The sequence below is a fragment of the Marmota flaviventris genome, chromosome 8 (genome assembly GCF_047511675.1).
Source record: "Marmota flaviventris isolate mMarFla1 chromosome 8, mMarFla1.hap1, whole genome shotgun sequence".
NCBI classification, from domain to species: Eukaryota; Metazoa; Chordata; class Mammalia; order Rodentia; family Sciuridae; genus Marmota; species Marmota flaviventris.
In genome coordinates this window covers 53114036-53139771 of record NC_092505.1, presented here as the reverse complement: position 1 = coordinate 53139771, position 25736 = coordinate 53114036, and the positions used below count along the sequence as shown (strand labels likewise).

The 25736-nt window shown below is 47.3% G+C and overlaps 1 protein-coding gene across 11 annotated transcripts in view; it reads right to left on the bottom strand.

Moving 5' to 3' along the window:
- Positions 1–8336: 8336 nt before the first annotated feature.
- Tnk2 (tyrosine kinase non receptor 2) overlaps positions 8337–25736 on the bottom strand; it is a 46847-nt gene continuing 29447 nt past the window's right edge. For 2 of the 11 annotated variants that reach the window (XM_071615229.1, XM_071615223.1), the window contains exons 5-16: positions 24906–25058; positions 23761–24038; positions 22029–22155; positions 21461–21607; positions 21264–21358; positions 16003–16197; positions 13730–13821; positions 13026–13070; positions 10961–12309; positions 10772–10867; positions 10514–10641; positions 8337–9170 (exon numbers count right to left, since the gene is read on the bottom strand). In XM_071615229.1, coding sequence (XP_071471330.1) covers positions 9164–9170; positions 10514–10641; positions 10772–10867; positions 10961–12309; positions 13026–13070; positions 13730–13821; positions 16003–16197; positions 21264–21358; positions 21461–21607; positions 22029–22155; positions 23761–24038; positions 24906–25058 — 2712 coding nt within the window. In that variant the 3' untranslated portion in view covers positions 8337–9163. Of the gene's footprint in view, positions 9171–10509; positions 10642–10771; positions 10868–10960; positions 12310–13025; positions 13071–13729; positions 13822–16002; positions 16198–21263; positions 21359–21460; positions 21608–22028; positions 22156–23760; positions 24039–24905; positions 25059–25736 lie in introns of those variants that run through there. The other 9 variants (XM_071615230.1, XM_071615225.1, XM_071615227.1 and 6 more) reach the window with 9 other exon arrangements.

The following is a 25736-nucleotide window of genomic DNA, read 5'->3' as shown; positions in this document are numbered from 1 at the left end:
AAAGCACTGGAGGGATTTCCACATTCCCCTCAGAATTTGGTGCAGTCTACCTCACAAGGTCTCCTCACAGAGGAGATTCTGTCTACCTTGTGCCAAGGGCTTCAAGGGGGAAGCCATGTGTCCCTGGACAGTGCATGTTTTAATTTTGTGTTGTGGAAAGGTTTGTATAAGCACATGAGCAGAGTAGTACGAGCCCCACAGCCACCACCAGCTTCAATAGTTCTCAGCTCGTGGCTAATGGAGACACTATTTGACCATCTAGACTATTCTCTTTATGGGTCACTTCATAAATATTTTAAAATATATCTCAGGCTGGGGATATGGTTCAGTTGGTAGAGTGCTTGCCTTGCATGCACAAGGCCCTGGGTTCGATCTCCAGCAACACACACACACACACACACACACACACACACAAATTAAAATATATCTCTAGAATGCAAGTCCTCTCTTTAGAAACATGTTTTACTTTGATAAAAGAATCAAAATTTTTGGCAAGCTTCTTAGCAATATTTTTTTTATATAAAGTGAGAGGGAGAGAGAGATAGAGAATTTTAATATTTATTTATTTTTTAGTTTTTGGCGGACACAACATCTTTGTTTGTATGTGGTGCTGAGGATGGAACCCGGGCCGCATGCATGCCAGGCGAGTGCGCTACCGCTTGAGCCACATCCCCAGCCCATGCAATATTTGTTAAAATAATGTTATAAATAAAAATGTTAACAAAATAATGTGTATGGATAAACAAGAGTTTATCCATAGAATAAAAACCATACAGTATTTAAACATCCTTTGAGAATATGACTTTAAAGATATGGGAGCTATTTGTAATATAACATGAAATTTTAAAAACCAGGTTACAAATAATACATGCCAGAGGACTTTATTTTTAAATTTGGTACCTTGAATTGAACCCAGGGGTACTTAACCATTGAGCCACATCCCCAGCCCTTTCTTATTTTTTATTTTTATCCAGTTGCTTAGGGCCTCACTAAGTTGCTGAGGCTGGCCTTGGAACTTGTGATCCTCCTGCCTCAGCATTCCAAACTGCTAGGATTGCAGGTGTGTGCCACCGCAACCAGCAAAGGACCTTATTTTTATAAAACCATAATATACACAACATATATGTACACACACAAAATAAAAAAAAAAAAAACCTGCAAGTAAATACATAGAAATTTCAAGTGGTTGTGGTTATTTAAATTTTTTCATTGAGTTTTTCTGAATGTTTCAATTTGACAATAAGCATTATAACAATTGTAGAAACATTAAAAATATATATAGTTGGAAGCCAAGGTACCCAAATGGAGCTGTGTCAGGCCAGGACTTCCCTGGAAAGTGATTGCATATTCTCCCTTAACCCTCAGCATCCTATCATGTAGCCCTGAGGCCGCTGTCTTCTTTCCCAGGTTTAAGTGTGGCCTCTTTCAGAGCATCTCGATCCAGTCCCTTTTCCTGGTATTAGATCATAGCTGGTCCATGGTTTGGCTCCATGTTGGGCAAACCTGCCCCTCTCCTCCAAGCTTCCTTGGGCTGCATCCACCCCACATTTTTTTTTTTTTTTGTAATAGAGATTGAACCCAGGGGTGCTTTTTTTACCACTGAGCCACATCCCAACCTTTATTTTAAGAAAAGATTACCAAGTTGCTGAGGCTGGCCTCAAATGTGATCCTCCAGCCTTAGCATTGCAAGTTGCTGGGATTATAGGCATGCGCCACCACACCTGGGCTGCATCCCTTTAAGCACCCATGCCCCTGGGCAAGCAGCACTTGAACTTAATTGATTTACTGCGCAATGATTTTGCATAATCTTATCCCTCCTTCCACTCTGATATTTATAGTGGGAATTTCAATGTCAGGTTTTACCAATAGGTGGCACTGCCTGACACAAAAGTGCTCTTACCCAGGGCTGCTTCTCAAGATTGATTTCAGGGATCACTTGAGTAACATTAACTGCTGGAGGAGAATGCTGACACCACATCACCGCATAAGAGCATGGAGGGCAAAGTTACCATCTAATATTATTACTACATCACCACATAAGAATAGCCATTTCAATACCAAAAATGAAGGAAGGCAAAAAAATCTTAGTAAAGATGGTCATTAAAATGAAATACACTTAGTTTAAAGAAAAACTCAGTAGCAGGGCTCTTACTCTTAATGTTTCACCTCAAACTAATGAAAACCTGACCCTAGACCATCAGTGGCCCTGGACTGGCCTTTAAGAACTGCTGCTCTCACCAAGGCTTCCAGAACTTGGAGGTCTTGTTTATAGTTGTATAATAACTTGCTTGAAACTAACACCTTTTTGTTCCCGGGGTACTGTGAGACATGTGCCACATATTTCCTCCACTTGCAGCTGGAGCAGTGGGCCACTTATAAGTAGATCCATCTTGCTTAAAGACTCAGATGTGATCACATCTCCCTCTGCTTATTCTCCTCTGCTGTCTCCCTTCATCTAAAAAGTCAAAAGAACTCAGCACTTGGGAAAACCAGATATCCATATGTAGAATGAAACTAGATCCCTCTCTCTCATCCTGCACAAAAGTCAACTAAAAATGGATCAAAGACCCAGAAATACAACCAGAAACTTTGCAACTGATAGAAGAAAACAGGACCAACACTCTAACCTATAGGCAACGACTTCCTCAATAGGACTTCTAAAGCTCAGGAAAAAATATCAAGAAAAGTGGGATGCACAGTAAGGGAAACAATTTAGAATGTAAAGAGAGAATCTACAGAATGGGGGAAAATCTTTGCTAGCTAGCTTTCTGGCAGAGAATTAATATCTAGAATATATAAAGAATTCAAAAAACTTAATTCCAAAAAACAAATAACCCAGTCAAAAAATGGGCAAGTAAACTAAACAGACACTTCTCAAGAGAAAAAATACAAATGGCCAACAACTTATGAAAAAATGTTCTACATCTGAGATTTTACCTCACTTATTATATGGCAGCTATTAATAAAAAAAAACAATAAATGCTGGACACAGGAAAAAAAGGAACACTTTTGTATCGCTGGTGAGAATGTAAATTAGTACAACCACTACGGAATCAGTATGGAAATTCCTCAAAAGACTAGGCACGGAACTATCATATGACCCAGCTATACCAATCCTTGGTATTTATCCTAAAGAAGTCAGTATACACACGTTTACAGCAGCACAACTCACAATAGCAAAGTATGGAACCAGCCTAGGTGTCCATCAATGAATGAATGGATAAAGAAAATGTGGTATATATAAGCAATGGAGTTCTATTCAGCCATAAAAAAAAAGGAAATTTTGTCATTTTCTGGTAAATGGATGGAACTAGAGAACATCATGCTAAGTGAAATAAGCCAAACTCAGAAAATCAAGGGATGTGTTTTCTCTCATATGTGGAAGCTATAGAGAAAAATCAGGGGGAAAATGGAAGGAGGGATCTCATAAAAATAGAAGACCAGTAGAATAGAGGAAAGGGACTGGGGAAGGAAGAGGGGAGAGAAAGGGGAGGTACTGGGAAATGATACTGACCAACTTATACTGTTACATTGTGTGCATGTATAGATATGTAACAAAAATTCCCACTGTTATGTATAATCATAATGCAAAAATTAAAAAAAAAAATACCTCAGCCATTTCACACCAGCATCTTCCTGATTCAAGCCTGCCTCACTCACCAGGATCTCAAGAGCTGCCTCCAACCCACCCCAAAACAAGAGAACAGTAGGCTCTGGGACAAGCCAGTTCATGACTCCAACCTTTCCAGCAGCCCATTGCAATGCTGTCACCCCCTCAACTTCTTAGCATCTTACCCATCAAGTCAGCACAAGGTTACCTTCTGGGGAGTAACTCCTCAGGAACAGAGTGATTGTACAGCACTCATCATCTTGCTATAATGATATCACGGTTCCCAAAAGACTGTCAATTCCTCCCCAGGGGTACAGACTGTCTATTTGGCTTGTGCCCCATCATCAGGGTTCGAAACAAAGTGCCCAATAAATCCTGAGATGATTCCCCATGTTGGCAAAGCAGAGTCAGCTTTTTCAACATGCTCCCTTAAGATCTCAGTAAATCCCGGAGATGCTTGCAAGAGCAGCAGGCAGATTATAAAACAACCAGCAGGAAACCCTAGGGTTTAGGAAACTATGTATGACATAATCTCCTGATCCTGAAAAACCTCCAGATGCTGTGGAATCCCTACCCTTGAAAAAACAAAACAAAAAAAACTCCTTTGAATGTTTTTTGTTTGTTTGATTGTAGTACTAAGATCAAACCCAGGACCTCGTACATGCCAGGCAAGAGCTCTGCCTCTGAGATACAGCCCCAGCTCTTTTATTTTGAGATAGTTTTGCTAAGGTGCCAGGCTGGCCTCAAACTTGTAGTCTTCCTACCTTAGCCTCTAACAGATTCTTAAACCCTCTTACAGTGTACAAAGGCTGCCATCATTTACAAAAAAACTGATGTTTAAGTGCAGTTAACAATGTTCCTGAACTAAGACAACTGTGTAGCAAAAGAATAAACCATTTAAGAATTTTTAAGGGAAAATGGGAAAAGTAGAACACAATTCTATGCACATGTGGTAGGTGTATGATACAAATAAGTTGCTAATTGGCAAAAACAGGAATATGAAAAATAAAATTTATAATGGTTACAGTTTAGTGGGCACATTATTATGGCCCATGCACTGGGCAAAAAGTCTACCTTTGTGACCTCCTTTAGTCCCCACAACCATCCTTTGAAGCAGGAATTGCTCTCCCTCAGTTTACAGGCCCTGAAAGGGTAACTGTTTTTTGTTTGTTGGTTGGTTGGTTTTTTAATTTGAGACAGGGTCTTGCAAAGTTGCCCAGGCTAGCCTTGAATTCCCAGTCCAGCCTCAGTCTCCCAGATGGCTGGGATTACAGGTGTGTAATCCACCACTGTGTCTGGCTGGTTGAATATCTTTTATGTGATGAAACACAGCTGAAAATAGATGCCAGGTCTAATAGCAATACTCAAAGCTTACTGGCCACAACCCATCCTGAATGGCTTCCACTTTGATTTTAATAAACTGAAGCTCCCATCTTACTTTCTATGATTACCTCTTTTCTTAAAGTCCATGTAATACATTAAGCTCAAAGAACTAATGTCCTCAATGTAGCAATTCCCCCAAACACAAGAACTGATTAATAATCTCATTTTCTAAAAATGGGTCGTGGAGAGGATGGGGAGGGGAAAAAAATGGGTCATGGATATTAACAGACAACTCACAAGAGAGAAAATACAAATGGCTCAACTTAAAGTGTGTTCACTCATAAAAGAAATGCAAATCAAAACTCTAAACACACCATTTTCTGCCAGTCAATCTGACAAAGATCAGAAAGTTCCCTAACATGTGAACAGCTCTCACACACTGCTGGTATGGCAACTGGCACTACATTCTCTACTGAGGACAATTTAGCAACATCCATCGTCAATGCACATGCTCTTTGACCCAGGAATTTCACCGCCGATAACTCCTCCTTCTGATTGACTTGCCAATGAAAGATAGCCCACATATGTGACTTATGTAGCAATAGCTGTAACTACAAAGAAATGAGAACAACCAAAATATCTCTTCATTAAGAAGAGCATGATTGGAGCTGAGGTTGTGGCTCAGTGGAAGAGCGCTCGCCTAGCAAATGAGAGGCAATGGGTTCGATCCTCAGCACCACATAAAAATAAATAAATAAATAAATAAAAATAAAGGTTTAAAAAAGAAGAGCATGATTATGGAACATTGAAGAAGACACAAGAAGTTGGAAAAATCTCCCATGTACATGAATAGGCAGAAATAATATTGTTAAAACGGCCATGCTACCAAAATATACAATGCAATCCTCATCAAAATACTGATGATATTCTTCACAAAACTAGAAAAAACAGCCTAAAATTCATTTGGAAGGATGAGAGACACAGAAAGCCAAAGCAATTCTAAGCCAAAAAAGCAATGCTGGAGGTATCATAATACCTGACTTCAAATTATACTAAAAGAGCTACAGTAACTAAAACTGCATGATACTGGCATAAAAACAGAAACACAAAATAGAAGTCACAGAGACAAACCCACATAGTCAAACCCACACCATTTCTGCCAATCAGTAACTTATTTATGTCACACAAATCTACAATCGTCTGATCCTTGACAAAAGTGCCAAAAACATACATTGGAGAAAAGACTGCCTTTTTAACAAATGATGCTGGGAAAACTGGTTATCCATACTTAGAAGGATGAGACTATCTTATCTCTCACCCTGCACAAAAATCAACTCAAAATGGATCAACAATCTAAGAATTAGGCCAGAAATTGCAACTCCTAGAAGAAAATATAAGGTATACACTCCAGCATACAAGCATAGGCAATGACTTTCTCAATAGGACCCCTAAAGCTCAGGAAATAATGCCAGGAGCTAATAAATAATATAAAGTCAAATTAAAAAGTTTTTGTAAAGCAAAGGAAACCATTAGGAATGTGAAGAGAGAACCAACAGAATGAAGAAAATCTTCATTAGCTACTCTTCTGACAGAGGATTAATATAAAGAACTCGAGAAACTTAACACTAAAAAAAAAAGAATAACCCAATTAATAAATGGAAATCAGAACTATCCTGAGATTTCATCACTTCAATCAGAATGGCAGTCATCAAGAATACAAAAACAGGGCTGGAGTTGTGGCTTAGTGGTAGAGCTCTTGCTTAACACGTGTGAGGCACTGGGTTCGATCCTCAGTACCACATAAAAATAAATAAAGGCATGTGTCCATCTACAACTAAAAAAAAAAAAAAAAAAAAAAAAAGAATGCAAAGGCCAGGCGCGGTGGTGCATGCCTGTACTCCTAGCAGCTGGAGAGGCTATGGCAGGAGGATCACGAGTTCAAAGCCAGCCTCAGCAACTTGGCAAGGCCCTAAGCAACTCAGCAACACCCCATCTCTAAAATAAAATATAAAAAGGGCTGGAGATGTGGCTCAGTGGTTAAGCACCCCTGGGTTCAATCCCTGATGCAAAACAACAACAAAAAAACCACAATAGTAAATGCAGGAGAGGATGTGGAGAAAAAGGAATACTTTGACACTACTAATGAGACCTTAAAGTAGTACAACCACTATAGAATCAGCATGGAGGTTCCTCAAAGACGAGGCATGGAACCACCATATGACCCCCTAGCTATATCTCTTCTCAGTATCATCCTGAAAAATTGAAGTCTTCATACTATAGCAATACGTGCAGACCTATGTTTGTAGCAGCACAATTCACAATAGCCAAATTATGGAACCAGTCTAGGTGTTCACCAACACATGAATGGATAATGAAAATACGGTATATATACAAAAGGGAGTTTTATTCAGCCATAAAGAAATCTGAAATTATGTCATTTGCAGGAAATGGATGGACTTGAAAATATTAAATAAGTCAAACTCGGAAGGTCAAAGGTAGTTTGTTATCTCTCACATATAGAAGCTAGAGAGGGAAAAGAAAAGAAAGGTGGTGATGAGGATCTCATGAAACAAAAAGAGATCAGTAGAGAAAATGGACAGCAGGGGGAGGTCAAGGGGAAATACTGGGGAATGATATTGGACAAAGTATATTGTGTGCGTGTATGAATATGTAACAATAAATCCCACCACTGTGCAACAATTTTTAAAAATTGAAAAAAAAAGAGCATGGTTAAAGAGATATGGTAACCCAGATAACCATATGGGGAAGCTCTTTGAATATTGCTATGAAGCTCTTCAAACTACTGTAAGTTTAAAAGAAACAAAGAATACACAAGAAATGGTTGATAAAGGCAGGCTCTGGGGAGGGAAGTGGGCATCTGGAGTGGGATGCTTCACTGTACATTCTTTAATACCTTCTCAATTTTGAACCATGTGAATACTTTATTAAGCCTTCCTTGTTACTAAGTCTTTTGGCTTAGCTCCAGTTAACTTGGTGGCTGTCCCCTCACCTGCAGCATATCCTGCATTAAAGTAAACCAAGGAGTATAAACACAGGCTGGGGATGGGGCTGTAGCTCAGTGGCAGAACGCTTACCTAGCATGTGTGAGGCACTAGGTTCAATCCTTAGGACTGCATTAAAAAAAAATAAAGGCATGCTGTTCATCTACAATTACCAAAACAAAAAATTTAAAACGCAAAAACAAACCAAAAAAAGCACAGGCTGTCTTCTGGGACAGCCCTGCTAAGGGTTAGGCTTGGGGTTTCCCTGGCCTGCATTTCCTCCCTCTGCCTACAGGTGGTGCTACAAGGCCTGAGCCCTGAACAGATGATAATGACTTGGGGAGCCTTGGGGCTTTCAAGCTGCTGACAAAGAAGCATAAAAACAGGCAAGCACAAGTAAATAACATAAAATAGAAACTAACTTTATTTCTCTGGAAGAAGCAGTATCGATAGCTGGGGCAGCAACTTTGGCCACAGAGGCTGGTGGGAAAATATGGATGGCACGGGGCGGGGCGTGGAATAGGATCAAACAGGAAGCACTGGTATTCCCCCAGGGCAGATGCTCCATTGGTCTCCTTACAACCCTGGGGCCTACGGCCCTGGTCCCTGCCAGAAGATGGTCTGGCACCCCTTCTCTGCTTCCTAAACAACCATGAGCTATATCCAGGCACAAGATTCTAAGACCAAACAAGCCTCATAACATGTCCACGGTGAGGCCACAAGTCACATTCTGTCTGGCACCCCCAACTGACTGCCAGGGGCTCTCTGGAAAAGGGCCCAGCCCTTAGAGTTTTCCAGGTGCTGACCCACCTTTCTGTAGGGTCAATATATCCTCCCTGCCCAGGACATGCCTGGTTTCCTCTCAGTCTTGTTCCCCTGGGCAGGGCCTGAGGACACACCCCTGTCACAGGCCCTGTCAAAAACTGGAGCTAGAGGCAAGTCACACATAGGGCCTGCTGAGGCAGCCCCCAGCTTGTTACAGGGCTCCTTCCCACCTCTTAGCTGGGACACTGAGGTCTAAACCAAAGTGTGCAGGGTCAGTGCTTGGTTGGGGAGATGGGCAAGGCAGGATTCTCAGCCTCCTGCTGCCTTGGCTTTACTCTGTCCACTGGGAGCAGCAGATAGCAGCAGTTCCTCCAGGTCTGGGTGGGAGTGTCTCCCTACCCTAGTCACATGGATAGGCTCAAGTGATTCCTTCAGAGCAGAATCTCAAATCTCCAGACACCTCTCAGCGCCTAAAGAATGGGAAAGAATCAAAAAATCCCTCCATCAACATGGGTTAGATAAACAGGTGACGGAAACTCCAGTGTGGTTGAGCACTAGAGAGCCACAGGAAGAAACTGCCTCTAGGCACCAGGCAAATGAGTTGAAAACTGATTGTTCTAGGCAATAATTTTGGAACTTATAATCCTGGAATGTTTTTTCTTTAATAAACTAAGAATAAATTAAGAGAATAGCATTATTGTGTATTGGTGTATCCAAGGACAACAGAGACAATAAATCCCAAATTTATCTGAATGCAGATTAGGAAGAATAATCCTGAGATGATATCTAACACTTAGTGATTCTCCTGCATATTCAGTATGACAGATCTACTTCTTGTACCTTTCTAATTGCTTCTGATTAAAAACTACAGATGAGGAAATCAAGGACTCAGAAAGGTGCACAAGCTCACACCATCAGTGAGCAGCAAAGCCTGGTTCACCTGGACTGTCCACCTCCTAAGCCCAGCAAGTTGAACCCCATATCCCACCAGTGCTCGTTTCCTGAAATGATGCCTATGCTTCATTTATTTGCCTGTTCAAAAATATTTTGGACTTAAGTTTCATACACATATTTATATATCATTATATCATTTATATGCTATATATTTTGTTATATACAAATATAAGGTTTTGACAGGAAAGAAGGCGACTCTGTTGTTGTTGTTTTGGTTGGATATTCCTTTAAAAAGGCATTAGCATTTGACTGAAATTCAGCAAAGCACGATGGCTTACACTTGTGATCCCAGCAACTGTCTGGGGAAGCAGGAGGATCAGAAGTTCAAAGCCAGCCTCAGCAACTTAGCAAGGGCTTAAGCAACTTAGTGAATCCCTGGTCTCAAAATTAAAAAAAAAAAGAGCTAAGGATGTACCTTAGTGGTAAAAGCACCCCTGGGTTCAATCCCCAATACCTATCCCCCCCCAAAAGGCATTAACATTTGAAATGTTAAAACACAAACATGAAAAAAGAGGCGAGAAACATTTGTTCAAATCATTGGATAAAGTCCTGCTCCCTGGAGCACACAGCTCCCTGAGGAGCTAGGGAAGTTAGTCTTCATCCAGAGGCTGCAAATTCCTCTTGTACTCATCATCTCCAGTGGAAACCAAGTGGCTCAAGGTCCAAATTCATTTAGAAGGAATCACTTTCATCCCAAACTGCCTGTTTCCTGGGCTGTATGCCTACACTCCCAGCTGGGAAGCCCTATCTCCACCTGGCTGTGCGTGGCCTTTCAGGTGTTGCATTTTTCCTTCCTGTGGCATGCTCCAGGGACCCCTCCTGGGACAAGGAGATAGAGCAGAGTGTGGGGCTCACTCACTTGTGGTGGGCAGGGCCACAGGAGCCCAGAAGGTGACAGCCAGCTTGCTCTAGGTTCCAGTCGAACATCTCTAGCACTTTGTGGCACTCCACCCGTGGCCGCAGACCCAGCCCAAAGAGCTGCTCCACCTGAGGGGCAGAGGGTGATACCATGAGACCGGCTGGGGCAGGAGTCAAAGCCAGGAGGTGGGGGCTAGGAGCAGTAGAACCACTCTTCAGGGTCCCTGCATGCCAGAGAGCAGGCAGGAGGTGGTAGTACCTTCAGATACTGGGCAGCCCTCTGCACGCTCCAGCTGTGGCTCTGCAGGGCCGCCTGGCACTCCTCTGTGGTCACCCCATGCACCATGGCCTGCAGCTGGGCACACCCACCCATCAGCACCACTCAGGCCCATTTCTCTGGATCCCTTGGGCCCCTACCCCCTCACCTCAAAGCCAGCCTGGCACTCACCATCTGGATCTTGTCTGCTGGCCGGCCAGCCTCTGGCCCATCCCCAGGGCAGCCCCTCTGTGGCAGCCGAGCAGTGGCCCTCAGGGATGGTGGCCGGGTACCTAGGTTGCTGTTGTTGGTGGAGAAGTTGGCCTTGGGGTCTGGGGCAGCCTGGGGCATTGGTCGAACAGTGGCAGTGGGGGCAGCCGGGGCTGGGGTGCTGGGTGGGGGCAGCAGCAGGGGCACAGGCAGAGGGGCCGGCTCTTCAGGGCTCTGGGCCTCACGCAGGTAACGCTGGTAGCGCTCCAAGTAGGGCGGGCGCTCAGGCAACAGGTAATAGTGGGTGTTGCTGACCTTCTTGCCATCCCGGACAATGGGCAAGATGCAGGGACCTGTGCGTGGGCCAGGAGCCTGGATCACCTGGGGTGTAGCATACTTGGGGTCTGAAGCGAAGCTCTGGGTAGTGGGCATGGTCTTCCCAGGTGAGCTTGAGAGCCGGGGTGGCAGGGGGGAACTGCCAGGTGGTACCAGGGGGCTGGGGGTCCTAGAGCCTTGAGGGGACAGAGGTTCCCGGGGAGGTATGCGGGGAGGAGAGGCAGGTCCAGGCCACCGACCTATCTCCTCCTCACCTGAGGGGGCTGGAGACAGCTCAACACGTGGGCGTGTGGGCCGAGGGGGGATGGGTACCCGGGGAGGCACCTGGGGTTTATCATCAGCCCCTGGGCTGGGTGAGGGGGCCAGTGAGCCAGTTGGAACTTGCAGCTGCCGCATACACTCCTGCTGCAGTGCCTGGAAGATCTCCGAGGTCTGGGCCAAGCTGGGAGGCTTGCCCCCACCTTGGGGTGGGAGGAACAGGTTGTCCTCCAGGGCAGCAGGGAGCCGCGCTTGCTCTGGCACAAAGCCGTAATTGGTCTCTCCCTGCCTGGGCCCGGTAGGAAGCCCTGCACCCACCAGGGTGCTGTTGATGGAGCAGACCTCAAAGTCATCTTCGTCTTGGGCCACATCATCGTAGGTAGGGGGAGGAGGAAGCGGGCGTGCATCCCAATCCACCACAGGCGTGGGATGCAGGGGTCGTGGTAGTGCCCGTGTAGGGCTCTGTGGAGGGGTCTTGTCCAGCAAGGAGCAGGCATCCATGGCCAGCTGTGCCAGAGAGGGTGCACAGGGCCGAGAGGCTGGAATCACAGGTTCCTCACCAAAGTCAATGAGCGTGACCTCGCCCCCACTGCTGCGGCCTGCCTTGGTGCCTGGCACCCGGGCTGAGGGCTTTGACAGCCACAGCCCTCGGGGCAGACCAGGCTTCCGCAGGCCCAGCCTCTTGAAGTCACCAGACAGTAGGTCTTGGTCCTCACTCACAGGATCATAGGTTGGTTCTGTGATGGAAAGGGAGACCCCAACAGGGAGGCAGTGTTAGACAGGGATGGGAGACAAGGGAAGGCAGGATGTAAGAAAGCCAAGTATCCCTCACCAACTTTCCACCACCAATTCTCAAAAGGATGCCTCTTAGCTGCAAAATTCTCAGTGTACACCTGACCCCACTCAACAGGAGACTGGAGCTTGCTATCTGTCAGCCCTCTACGAGGGCTGGTAAGCCCCCTGCCTCCACCTAAATTAGAGCAGGCCATATCCCATTTGTGTCTTGTCTCTGATGTTCCCCCATCAACACAAGGCCTCCACTACCCTTGCTTCTGGGCCCTGTTAGTAAACCCGTATCCCCATCTCCATTACAGCACACCATTAGTGCAGGCATGGGCAACAGGAGCTATCTTTTGGGAAGACAGAGCTTTTGAACCACCACCACAAACAACCTCTGCAGGCCTGAAAGGGAGTGAGGCAGGACTAAGCCATGGAAGAGCAAGGTAAATGTGGGTGCCAGACCACACATCTGCTGTGAAACCTAGATTTTGGGGGTGTGGAGCAGGGAGGCAGGCATGCTGGACCAGGTCAGCAAAAGCTCACAGCACACACCTGCTTTCCCCTCCCACCCAAGCCAGCCACCAGGGATCTGTACCTTCCAGGAAGAGAGGAGAAGTGAGAGAAGAAAGGGGGCGAGGGCAGGGACCAAGGCATCCTGAGCAGCCCCACTTACTCTGAGTGAAGATGGCAGGCTGAGGTGGGCGAGGTGGAGGCTCCCCTGCAAGACAGGCCATGCGGACAGGAGAGGAGAATGACCAAGCAAGACAGAAGACAAGAGAGTGAGACAAAGCCGGAAAATTTGGAGAGAGAGAGAGAGAGAGAGAGAGAGAGAGAGAGAGAGAGGGAGGGAGGGAGGGGGAGGGAGAGAGGGAGGGAGGGAGGAAAGGGTGCAGTGAGGGGGGGGAGAGAGAAGTGAATAGAAGTGAGTGAATATACAAACCCAACTGCATGGGAGGAAATGGGCAGCAGGATGGGGACAACCGCGTTTCAGAATGACAGGACAGGAGCCAGGAGATGGATGAGGCTCCTGGCTGAGATGGAGCCTGTGGGGTGGTTTTGGCTCAGGAGAGAAGAGCAGGATTAGGGGAAAGAGAGGAAAGCCAGGATCTGAGCAGGCCGTTGAGGAAGGAGGGAGGAGGAAGCTGAGGTGGGCAGGGCTGATACAGGACCAACCCCAGGATGCCCACCTCAGCGGATACAGCTGCCTCCCTTCTTCCACCCCACGCCCAGTCGGAGCCAGGGTCACAGCTGTCCCGCCTGCTGCCCTGACCCAGCTGTCCCCAGAGAAGAACAGCAGGCTCAGGGTGTCCTGAGAAGACAGTGTCCCTTCCTGGGTAGCTAATGAACAAGGGAACCAGGATGTGGGAGGGCTCTTACTTTTCACCCTTCCTAGGTGCTGGGTGGGTCGGGAGGTGCTCAGTTCCACACTCAACAGGTCAGGAGGATCCATGGGGTTTCCCAGATACAGTCTGTGGGGAGAGAGCCAGTTCAGAGTGTAAAGTAGTGGCAGTGAGGAAACCTCTGGAAGAAATTCTGAGCCTATCCCCTGGATTTAGGCAGAAAATAAAATCCTGAATGTGTCCAGGGTAAAACAACATTAAGGCCCCTTCATTTTAAGAGACAGCTGGGCTGGGCTCCCAACTCCCAATCCACAGATCCTGATCCCTTGTATAGATGTAAGCTGTAGCCAGACAAGAGTCATGGAAAAAGGACAGAGAAATGACATCTAAACCCAAGTTGAAAAGCCTTCTGCCATAAGGGCAGAGAGGGTCTTCAATTCCCCACCTACACCCAAACCACTGTAGGCAGCTACCTACGGTGCACACTCCTCTGTCCTGCAGGCCCTGCTGGAAGAGCCTGGGGCAGAAATATTCTGAGCTCCAGCCCCCCTGGTCATGGTGACAGAAGGCATCCTTCTGCTCAACTACAGGAGTTGGGGGAGAAGTTGGGCCACCTGCGCTACTTCAGATTCATCCTTAGCCCCTGTGCCAACTATTAGTATCTGGGACTTAGTCACTGGGGCTTATTAAAGCCCAGAGGAATGGGGCTGGGCTGGCCATGACATGCCAGGAGTGGGACAGAGGGCACTGGCCTCCTCCTGGAGGTTGCCCCAGCTTTCACAGGCCGTGGCCTGAGTTTTATAAGGAAAGAGACCCTGACTAAGCCCCCTCAGAGCCTAGTGTTCCAGTGTGCTGGACATGCAGGGTGGAGAACTGCTTTACCATGCCCTTTAGGAGAAGTCAGCAGGGGAGAGGGCTGCCAACAGGTATGAAGGCTGGCAGGAGAAGCTGCCAGGGGGTTCCCTAGGGGGGAGGCACCCAGGAAGTGCCTGATTTTTCTGTGGTTTCCCAGATGCCTCCCAGTGACCTTACTCTTTACTTAAAGGAGACTACAACCCCCTACCAGACATAGTAAGTTATGGTGTGGGGGGAGCTAGCAGCCATTGCTGTTCCCTCTGAAGCTCCCCTGCAGGAAGCTCCCTCCAGGACAGTTCCCCTGATTCTGGGAAGAAGGGCATTTCTGCTTGACCTAGCAGGCTCACATTGCCAGGACTCTGGTACCAGCAGCAGGAAAACTGCTCAAATACAGGTCAGAGCTTTCAAACTAAATTGCTCCCAAAATCTATCTTCCCAAAGCCAATGTGCCAGAAGGCCGTATGGCCATGGCCCTGGTAACCTTACCACCAAGTAAAATGTGGGTCTAACCTTGGTAATTCATGACCTGTGTTTTTTGGTTATTTTTGTGGGTTTTTTTTGGTACCAGGAATTGAACCCAAGGGTGCTTTACCACTTAGCCACATCACCAGCCTATTTAATATTTTTTGAAACAAAATCTTGCAAAAGTTGCTGAGACTGGCCTCAAACTTGATTTTCATCTGCCTCAGCCTCTCGAGGTACCGGGATTACATTGTGTGCCATTACGCCCAGCAATGCTTTCTTTTCTTTTCTTTTTTTTTTTTTGCCATACTATTTATTTTAATTTTTTTTAGTCATACATGACAGCAGAATGTATTTTAACATATAATACATTCATGGAATGTACATACATCAATCATATTGTCTATTCTATTCTGCTGCCCTTCCCCCAGCAATGCTTTCTAATTCAAATATACTAACAGCTGGGCATAGTGACACACACCTAATCCCAGGAGCTCGAGAGACTGAGGCAGGAGGATTTTGAGTTCAAAGTCAGCCTCAGCAACTTAGTGAGGCCCTAAGCAACTCAGCAAGATTCTGTCTTTAAATAAAATATTAAAAAGTGCTGGGGATATGACTCAGTGGGTGCTCCTGGGTTCAAAATCCCCAGTACCCCCCGCCAAAAAAACCTGAGTATACTTATACTTACAATCCTTACTTCATAGGTGAATATATAACCCCATCTGTTAAATGTGCCCATCTTACAGAGTAAATAACATAATAAACTCAAAAACAGAAGAGAGGGAATCCTGACTCTCAGGCGGAGCTTTTTAGGGTTCTACAGTTTCCCTAAAGCAAAATAAGAATCAGGAGGGAAAAGTAGCGAGGATCTGGGGCTGAAGACAAATACAAAGGGTAAGGAGCCCATGAGAGCTTATGTGTAGTGTGGTAAGGGGCTGCTGATCCTGGGATCCCTGGGCCAGGTAGGACCAGTGGCCCTGTCCAGGTACTTACTCGTCAATCCTGTCAGGGAAGCCCCAACAGTGGCGAGGGTCGCTGTCGCCATGCCCTGTGTGGATGAAGCTATTCTGTAGGGGCTGGCTAATGTCCTGGGCTGACAGACCAGCCACGGAGGTCACCACATTGCGAGGAAAAGGTCCTACACACAGCGTCCGTGTGTTCTGTCCACGCCACCAGTAGTTTTCAGCCCTGCCCAACAGAGATGACAAGGTAGATACCTGGCATGGGGGCAGGGGACTGCCCAGGTAGTGGGGCCCTTCTCAAACCAAGCTCTTTGCCAACAGAAACTGCCATCTTGGCAGAACAGCAACATAAGAGATAGGCTTTAGAACTAGACAGTCTGCATTATCCCACTTCCCCAAGTAGCACCCCCATGACCTGCCACTCCCTGAACAGGGCCTGGCTGTTTGTTCACAGTCTTACCCTAAGATCCCAAGATGGGTCAGGCAGCTTTTCCTATAGTTTACAAATAAGGCAACAGGTTGCAACAAGTGACATAACTTGCCTATGGTTACCAGAACGATTGCAGCAGACCCAGGATTCAAATCCAGTCATTAAGTTTGCAAAGCCAGCAACTCCTCTCACAATACTATCTTGCCTCCCTACTCCTCTGGCAAGGCCTGGCTCTAGTCCTCTTCCGGCATCAGATTTCATTTTTCAGCCAGTTTCCAGAAGTTTTAACAGATGCAGAGGACCAAGGGGGCACTGTGGGCCTTAGCACTGAGCTTGGAGCCCTCCAACCACAATCCATCTTCTATGTGTAGGCCTTCAAGTATTTGGAAGCACCTGGGGCAAGCCAAGACTTCTTTCTGCCAATGCTCTCTACATCTAAGGGATAGGGTTATGGAACTAGGGTCCTTGCCACCTTGCCCATCTCCTTGGGAGTTCTATTCTTGTATTAAAATGAGAGTTCCAGAAAGGAACTCAGAACTCACAATGTAGGCAGACTATAGGACCCTCAGACCTTCACTCTCTCTGCCCATAGACACAAAGCCTATGTTGATGTAGCCTAAACCAGGCCTGGGCTAGGATGGCAGGCAGGCAGACAAGTGGAAAAGAACAGAAGTCTCGGGGCTAGGGCTGTAGCTTAGTGGTAAAACGCTTGCCTAGCATGCATGAAGCACTGGTTCAATCCTCAGCCCTACATAAAAGTAAACAAATAAAATAAAGGTATTCTGTAAAATAAAGGTATACTGTCCATCTACAACTACAAAAAATTTTTTTAAAAAAGAACAGAGGTATCCTCTGGACACTCCAATACCCCAAATGCTGTGACAGATTGTGAGATGTCTGTACCTACTGTTAGAATTTCTCATACCTGGTGACATGGGCAGAATCTGGTCTAAGGCTGCTATGACACATGTGGCACCATGCTGCCTGTCCTGTCACTCCCTCACCCTCATGTCACCGGTCCCACAGCCAGAAACACACAAAACGTATCCTCCAAAATGCAATATATCAGAGAGGTTGAGGAGAATGGGGGAAGGGATGATGCCAGAGCACCTGGACCCACTGCTCCCTGAGATAATACAGCCCAGCTGGGATGGTGTGACCCCCAAAACAGCCTGACCTAGAGACCAATGGTCACACCCCATGAGCACAGAAGTCCTTAGGGAGGTGAGAAGTGGGGCCAGGGGAGGAGGTGCCAAGCTCCCTCAGCTAGCCTCCTTGTAAACAAGGTTGCCTGGTTGGCCCACCACCAGACACAGCAACCCTGTGATTACACCCTGCCTTCAGGGTGGGAAGGGCAGGAAAGGAAGGAAGAAGAGAAGACAGTACCCTAAAAAAGGGACAAGACCCATCTGAAAATAGCAAGGCCATTCTAAGTAGGAGAAAAAGGCTTCCCACCACACACAGAGCCACCCATGAAAGCTGGCAGATTAGCACCAGCCTAGAAAGACAGGCCCCAGTGCTGCTCCCCCTAATACCACAGGCTCTCTGGTGGTGCCCCCTATAGGGTAGCCCCTTGCCACCCTGGGGGCGGCTGTGGGACTGTTCTCCACACCTCCTTAGAAGTGCTCACTTAGAGGTCATTCCCTCTATATCTTTCCTTTTACCAACACAGCCCAGCTCCTCCCACAGATGCCTCCTTCTGAACCCACTTCTAAGAGTGAAAGAAGACACCAAAGCCACCTGCCCTTATTACAGGTATAGCCCAGGCCAGAATCCCATGGCCACTGAGAGTCCCAACATCATTTTTCAAAATCATGCTTGCTACTAGAAGAAGAGAAGTCTTTTGGGATTGCACCCAGGCACACTCAAAGGCAGTATTCTCTCCTGACAAGGCTCAAATGAACATTCCAAGATGGTCAATGCTACATCCCACATATGCCTTTGGGGCTCACTTGGGTGCCAGCAGCCCACAGGTCCAAGGCTAGCCCTTCCCACCAGCCTGCTCCAGCCATACCCTCTCTTCCTGTCATACACAGATTAAAATCTCCACATTGATTGGAGGGCCAAGCCAGCCATCCACAATGAATGAAGCAGACATATGAGAAAGCCCGGGGTGAGTGAAAAAAAGGTCCAGCACCTTCACTGAGAACTTTCTACTTCCTGCTGCCCTCCCGCAGGCTTCCTAGCAGATCCCCTAGGGCAGAGAAGATAGGAAACTATGGCCTGGGCTGAGAACTGCCTAAGGATGCCCCAGCTTTAGAAATCTCAGCACCTAATTCTTATCCAGGTTAAGGTAGCTCAGAAATGGCTTAACAAATCATCACCTAAGCGTAAGCGCGTGCACACACACACACACACATACACACCCTATCCCTGCCCCTTGACTCTGGGAGCCTCTGGTCTCCCAGGATAACCCAGATATTTAGTGCCTTCCCCAACACACACCTCCACTGAAAGTAGAGGCTCAAGGCCAGGCCAGGACAAGGACCCGAAAATGGATTTCAAACTCTGAGCCCTTTATCACTTCTGTAAAAATAGAATGTAAAATGACTACTACCAGACATCATTTGCCCTCCAACTCTAGACAAAGCCTAAGTTCAGCTCACAAACCCCAAGATGTATTCTCTGCCCACTGCCTGGCATTCTGAGAAGCACTGAGCCTACAGAATCAGTCAGAGCTGGAGACAGACAAGTGGCTTCCCAGGCTCTGAACTAGGAAACACAATGAAAATGGCTTTAGCAAGGAGGAATTAAAAAACCAAGAAGAGATAAGGAGAGGGGTAAAAGCCAGAGAAACAGAGACACAAATGGCCCATGCACCCTAGGACATGGAGACAGACTAAGCCAAACAAACAAAGAGATATTCAGGGACTGAGAAAACAAGGGGGCAGAGTTCTGGTAAAGCTCTGGTACCACCAACACAAAGGCCCACTCCCAAAGCCTCACCGGCTGTTGTGGCCTCCTGCCCCTCACCTCCCACCTCCTGAGCAGCTCCAGGGACCCAGGGCAGGCACTGTTGTCCTAGTTAAGGCTGGTGGCCCAGGAGGAGGAGCCCTGTGTGGTGAACCATTGGTGACAGCAGCAACCTGTGGCAGAACCTGCTGCTGGATACAACCAAAGCCTGTGACGGAAGGGTGGGACAGGGTGCACCTAAGACAGCCTTCCAAGAGAAGCCGCTCCCCCAACCCCTCCCGCAGCCTGCTTTGCTCACAGTAACCCAGGGCGCCAGCTCCAGAGATACACACCCAGGAAACACAGGAAGCTCCTGAGTCACCCCCAGGCTCCCTGAGAGGAGATGGGGGTGGTAAAAATCTGGAGTTACAGGAGCATAGGAGGGGTGGTCAGGCCGAAGGCTCTCTGGAGTGGGGTTACCCTTTCCCACCGGCCTACTGGTTTGAGGCCCAGACTTATGGTTTAAGCTCCTGCTAGGTACCTCCAGAGAGGGCTCACCCTCAATCTTCCTATTTCCACATTGCTCTCCAAAGTGCCAAGCCTATAAACCCTTTCCTTGCCAACTCAGCTATAAACACGCAGATTGTTTCTTCCTATACTCCAGGTCTCTCCTAGCAATTTTCTGCTTTATTCTACCACAACTAACTCCCCAACCATATGTACCCCTGCAACCTGCTAGAATGTCATTCTATCCCAGATACTAGGCCCAAAGGTGAGGGAGCCCTGACCTGGGGCAGAGGAACAGGGAATATAGGGCCTGTTCTACCACTCAGACTCAGACCCAGAGACTTACTCCACTGGCCAGTCCCCATGGGACACAAGATTTAACCACTGCCCCAACAGGCCCACCAACCCAAAGTCCAGGCAGAAAGGGTTCTGTGGAACACATATCCTTGCCTGATTTTGTGTCAGAAGAGGACAAAACAGGGAATTCCCTCTGCCTCAGTCTTCCCAGTCCTCAACACTCAGCCCCTGCCCCAAAGGCATCTCTAGCCTGCCCTAACCAGTTCCTCAGACACCCTGGGGATCAGATAACAAAAGGTGGAGCCAGAAGAGGGCGAGGCCTCCAAGGCAGGCCCTAGAATTACTAACAGGGGGTTCAGGTGTGAGTCTAAGATTTGAGTTTTAGCCAGTGGGGGGCAGGAAAAACAGTCCTGAAAAGCGTGACTTGGAAGAATGGGAAGAAGAAAGTCCCAAGCTGAGGATAGAGGGAAACCCAAGACTCTGAAGCCCTGGGAGAGGGCCATGTGGAAATGATATGAAGCAGACAAAAAAGAAAGGAGTAGGACTGGCAACCATATGGATGGACAGCTGACAAAGGTGGACCTAGGCAAGGACAGGGTGCTTTTGGGTCTTGAGATATACCTGGGTGGATTGTCAAGAGTCTTATGCTGTGAATTTAGTGAGGCCCTAAGCAACTTAGCCAGATCCTGTCTCAAGATAAACAAACAAACCAAAAACTAGGGATGTAGCTCTGTGGTACAATGCCCCTGGGTTCAATCCCCAGACCAAAAAAAAGAAAGGAGTCTATGCTGAAGAAGAAGGAAGAAAGGCAGAGAGGGATGATGAGAGGAGGAATACCCAGGAGTCAAGTGCTCTGCTTGCGTGGCCTTAACACTAGACTAGGAAACATTCTACTCCTCAACATAATGGCAGCTTGGCCCTGATCCACACAGCCAGGTCTGGGGCCCAGTGGGACAAGGGTAACAGAGGCAGAGTTAAGAAAAATCCCATCTGAACTATAGCATCCACATCCTGACCCTTTCTCTCAGGAAGCTGATTCAGGCCGGTTGCCATGGCACACTGACACTCAGGCCTGCCACCAGTCCAAGAGCTGCCATGGGAACCTTAGAGGAACGCCCGTCCAACCTGTGCTCTTCAAGGAATCCCAGTGCAGGACTCAGCCCTACCTTCCCTCAATGACAGTGATGACATCATTCATCTGGATGTGTAGCTTGTCAGGTTCCTCAAAGTCCTGAAGGGCCCGCATATCAGTGGGCTGGGCCTAGGGACAAAGATAGGTCACTGACCACCCTGAGACTAACTCTCAGGTGGTTCCTTGCTTAGATACCCCAGATCCTGTGAGCAGACAAGACCTCTTCCTCACCTCCAGCAGGAAGTCCCGCAGGGCCACAAAGGTGGGTCTGTCTTCCGGCTTATGAGCCCAGCACTGGACCATAACATTATAGATGTCCTGGGGGCAGTCCTCAGGCCGGGGCAGGCGCTCCCCCTCCTTGTCAATCTTATGCAGAATCTGATGGTGGGTCAGTACATAGTTGGAGGATAGACAAAACTCTCAGCTCTTTACTTCCCACCTTCCCTCCAGACCATCCTAGAACTGGAACTGCTAGCTACCCTATCTATCCTCCAAAGAAGAAATCTGTTGGGGAAAGGCCCATCCCCAGAGTCTCAGACCATTATGCCCAGGCCTGTGGCCTCAGAACAGCAGGATGTAGCAAAGACTAATGAAAGAGAGCCAACCCCACTTCTCCTCTCCCCTGATCTACTAGGGTGATCCCTCTCTTTGCTCAGCTCTCTATAGATGGAACAAACATGGGGTGTGAAAGAGGAGGGAGTACATCAGATATCAGACAATTCCAAAAAGACCAGGCTAGGAACCAGGGACAGAATTACCCCCCACCCATCCAACAGGGAACACATCCACAGCCCCTCACCTGACTGCCATTGAGGCCAATCCAGGGCTCCTGGCCATAGGTGAACATCTCCCACAACGTAACCCCAAACATCCAGGTGTCACTGGCATGGGAAAAAGTACGTGTCTTCAGGCTTTCAGGGGCACACCTGGCAGAGGAGGGGTCAAAGAGAAGGGCTCTTGAGCGCCTCTACCTGCATCAACCCAAATGGACATAAAATACTGATTTGATAAGCATTTACTGTTGCCTTATGTGCCAGGCTCAACATGGTATGAAGTACACAGAGAAGAGCAGGACTTCTTGATCATATGGTGCACAACCTTGGGAAAAATCATCTATACTCAGGTCTGTTATTCACATAAAGCCTGGGATGAGAGAAGGAGGAAGGGGTTTCCCTGTCAGGGAAGCAGGGAGAAGGAAGGGATCAGAAAGCCCTAGAACAGAAAGGGATGATGAGGTCTCATGCTATTTTCTCTGGTAGAAGGATGACAATTTCTAGCTTTGTGGAAGAGCACAGGCTTTGAAACCATTTCAGCATAAAGGTATGGATGGAAAATTCAGACAGAGCCTGGGGAAGAAATAAAATGGGTGCAAACAGTTAACATTGGCTTTACCCAAATACACCTACACTCACCCTGTGCTCGCTCCTGAGTGTGGGAGAAACAGCACTATGGTGAAGTTAGAAAAGGGGTCTCCCAGGGTGCACTGAGGTATAGAATGAGGAACATGAACCTTGGATGGAATAGAAAGATCTCTCATGGGATTCTCTCAAAATGGAATTCTGAGAGTCACCCAAGATCCCTAAGCCTCATTTTCCTCTTCTGTGAAATGGGAATAATAACCTATGCACTCTACAAGGTTGTTTCAAGGGGCAGAAAAAAAAAAGATGACCTCATGCCAGGTGTGGTGGCGCATGCCTGTAAGCCCAGCAGCTCAGGAGGCTGAGGCAGGAGGATTGCGAGTTCAAATCCAGCCTCAGCAACTGTGAGGCGCTAAGCGACCAGTGAGACCCTGTCTCTAAATAAAATACAATGGCTCAATAGTAGAATGCCCCCGAGTTCAATCCCTGGTACACCACACCCCCACCCCCCAAAAAAGGTGACCTCATAATTTATCACTCAAATCAGGATGTTTGAATACAAGAGAGGATGCTATTAATCACTCCAGACATAATCCAGGATATATGGTCACCCATGGTACAGAGTCAGTTATTAACCAGGGTGAGCATACATCCTGAATTATCAAAGTTGCCCACACCCAAAGCTCTAGCAAGTACAACTGTACAAATTCCCCCTATCATAAAGACCATTCTTCTTTAGGGGACCACATGATCTCATCACAGGAGAAGCCCACATAGAGGTCAGGGACTTCTTGATCATATGGTATACAACCTTGGGAGCCACCACAGCACACAGGTGAGCAGCCTATGAGGCCCAGTTCAGTCTGGCCCTGCCAGCCAGTAGCTCTACCTAAAACATACTTACCAACCTGTATTGCCTGGTTAACCTTCTAATATTTTAGGACCTTAACATTGAATCCTCTAGGAAGTCTTTTAATACTTTACTAAGTAGCACAGCCTTGAGCCCATAGCATTTATGCCTGTGCCTTCCAGTACCCTACGTAAGGACACTCCAGGCCCAGAACAGGCAAGGGCAGGCCCAGGCAGAGCCAAGGGCTGCAAAAGCTTTAGGCTTGGGTCGGTTGGGACCAGGGTGGGTCCACACCCTCTGAGCCAGCAGCACCTGCCCCTCACCAGGCAAAGGGCACCTTGCGATGTTCCTGCATGACGTAGTGGTCATCATTTTGGGGTAGTGCTCGCATCAGTCCAAAGTCCCCAATCTTGACCAAGTCACGGGTAGCCAATAGCAGATTTCGGGCAGCCAGATCACGGTGAATAAAGCGCTTGGACTCCAGGTAGCCCATGCCTTCAGCCACCTGCACAGCATAGCGGCTCAGAGTCCCCAGGAGGAAGTGACCCTGATGCTTACGTAGTCTGTCCAACAAAGATCCCAGAGGTGCCAGCTCTGTCACCTGATGCCACAGAGAAAACAGGAGGAATAAATCTGAATGAGTCCAACCCCTCTCTGAACAGCCCACTCAATGTTTCTTCCTAACATTTTGTTCTGGTTTAGATATGTGTCCTCAAAGAGCTCAAATGTAAGACAATGCAGGAAGGTTCAGAGGTGAAATGATGGGTTATGAGAGCCTTAACCCAATCAGTGAATTAATCCCACAATGGGATTAACTAGAAGCAGGTAGGGTGTGGCTGGATAAGGTGGGTCATTGGAGGTGTGCCTTTGAGGAACAAATTTTGTCCTTGTTAAGCAGAGGTCTCTCTTTCTCTCTCGGCTTCCTGGTGTGATGTCTTGAGCCACTTCTCTCTGCCACACCCTTCTACCCTGATGTTCAGACTCACCTCAAGCCCAGAGGAATGGAGCTAGCTATCTACAGAATGAGACCTCTGAAACTTTGAGTACCTAAATAATCTTTTCCTCCTCTAATCATTCTTGTCAGGTCTTTTGGTCACAGCAGCAAAAAAGCTGATTAAACACCTCTCCTTTAGGAACCTCCCAAGTCCTACAGCTTTTCAGGTCTCTCCTTCCAGGCAATGGGGTAAAAGGCTCAGAGAGAAAGAAGCAGGCCAAAGAGGTTCAGGCTAGAAATTCCAAAAATTAATATATGGTCAGCCCCTCCCATGGGTATAACTCTTTGCCAATGAGCAATAGCAAAATCCAGAAATGATATAACAAGTATTGAGATGGGCCCCTATGAGCTCCTTTGTCACATCAGGTAGATCTGGGGAGCCCTGTCAGCATGGGCAGTAGGAGAGGCACACCTGGGGGACCACAACCTACAGGCAGCTTCTTGTCCTCAGCCCCTCCTGCCCACAACACTCACCATCTTCATAGGTGGTGTAAGCACCACACCATAGAGGCGAATGAGATTTCGGTGGTCAAGTGAATGCATGGCATTGACTTCCCGGATGAAGTCGTCCATGGCCTCTGGCTGGCTCAGCACATCCGGCTTCAGGCACTTTACAGCCACACTCACCTGGCCAAAGCAGGATTTGTAGGGAGTCAGGACTTGCCTGGCCCCCAACACTCTTAAGATAACCTATTCTTCCCCCTAACTCCGCTTGAAAATCTCTGCCTCAGATCTACCCGCCTGGGTGGATGGGCATGTCACCAGTGCTGGGCTTACACATTCTGTCAGTGATCTGGAGAGGGAAAGACTACTGGCTGACCCTTGGGAGCCATTGGATAGACTCCCCTTCTGGGAAATTCCAACGTTAAGTTAAATAGAAACCTTAAGGTAAGAGATGACCCATATGATGACACAACACTAACATGTTATAATAAGAGATTATTAAAAATGTCTTTGGTATGGGGGCTGGGATTGTGGCGCAGCGGTAGAGCGCTCGCCTAGCACAGGTGGAATCCGGGTTCGATCCTCAGCACCACATAAAAATACAGGCATTGTGTTGTGTCCACCTACACCTAAAAAATAAATAAATATTTTTTTAAAAAGTCTTTGGTATGGAAGGAAACTACTTTCAATACAATGCCAAAAACTAATCTTCGGTGCTGGAAGTAGGACTACCCTCCTTTGGAGGATGGGGATACTAAGTGGCAGGGGCCTCAGAACCTTCTGGGGTGTGGGTAATTGCTCACACACAATTGGTCAGTGCTCATAAGATTCTATTCATAAGTAAAAACTCACTTAATTGTA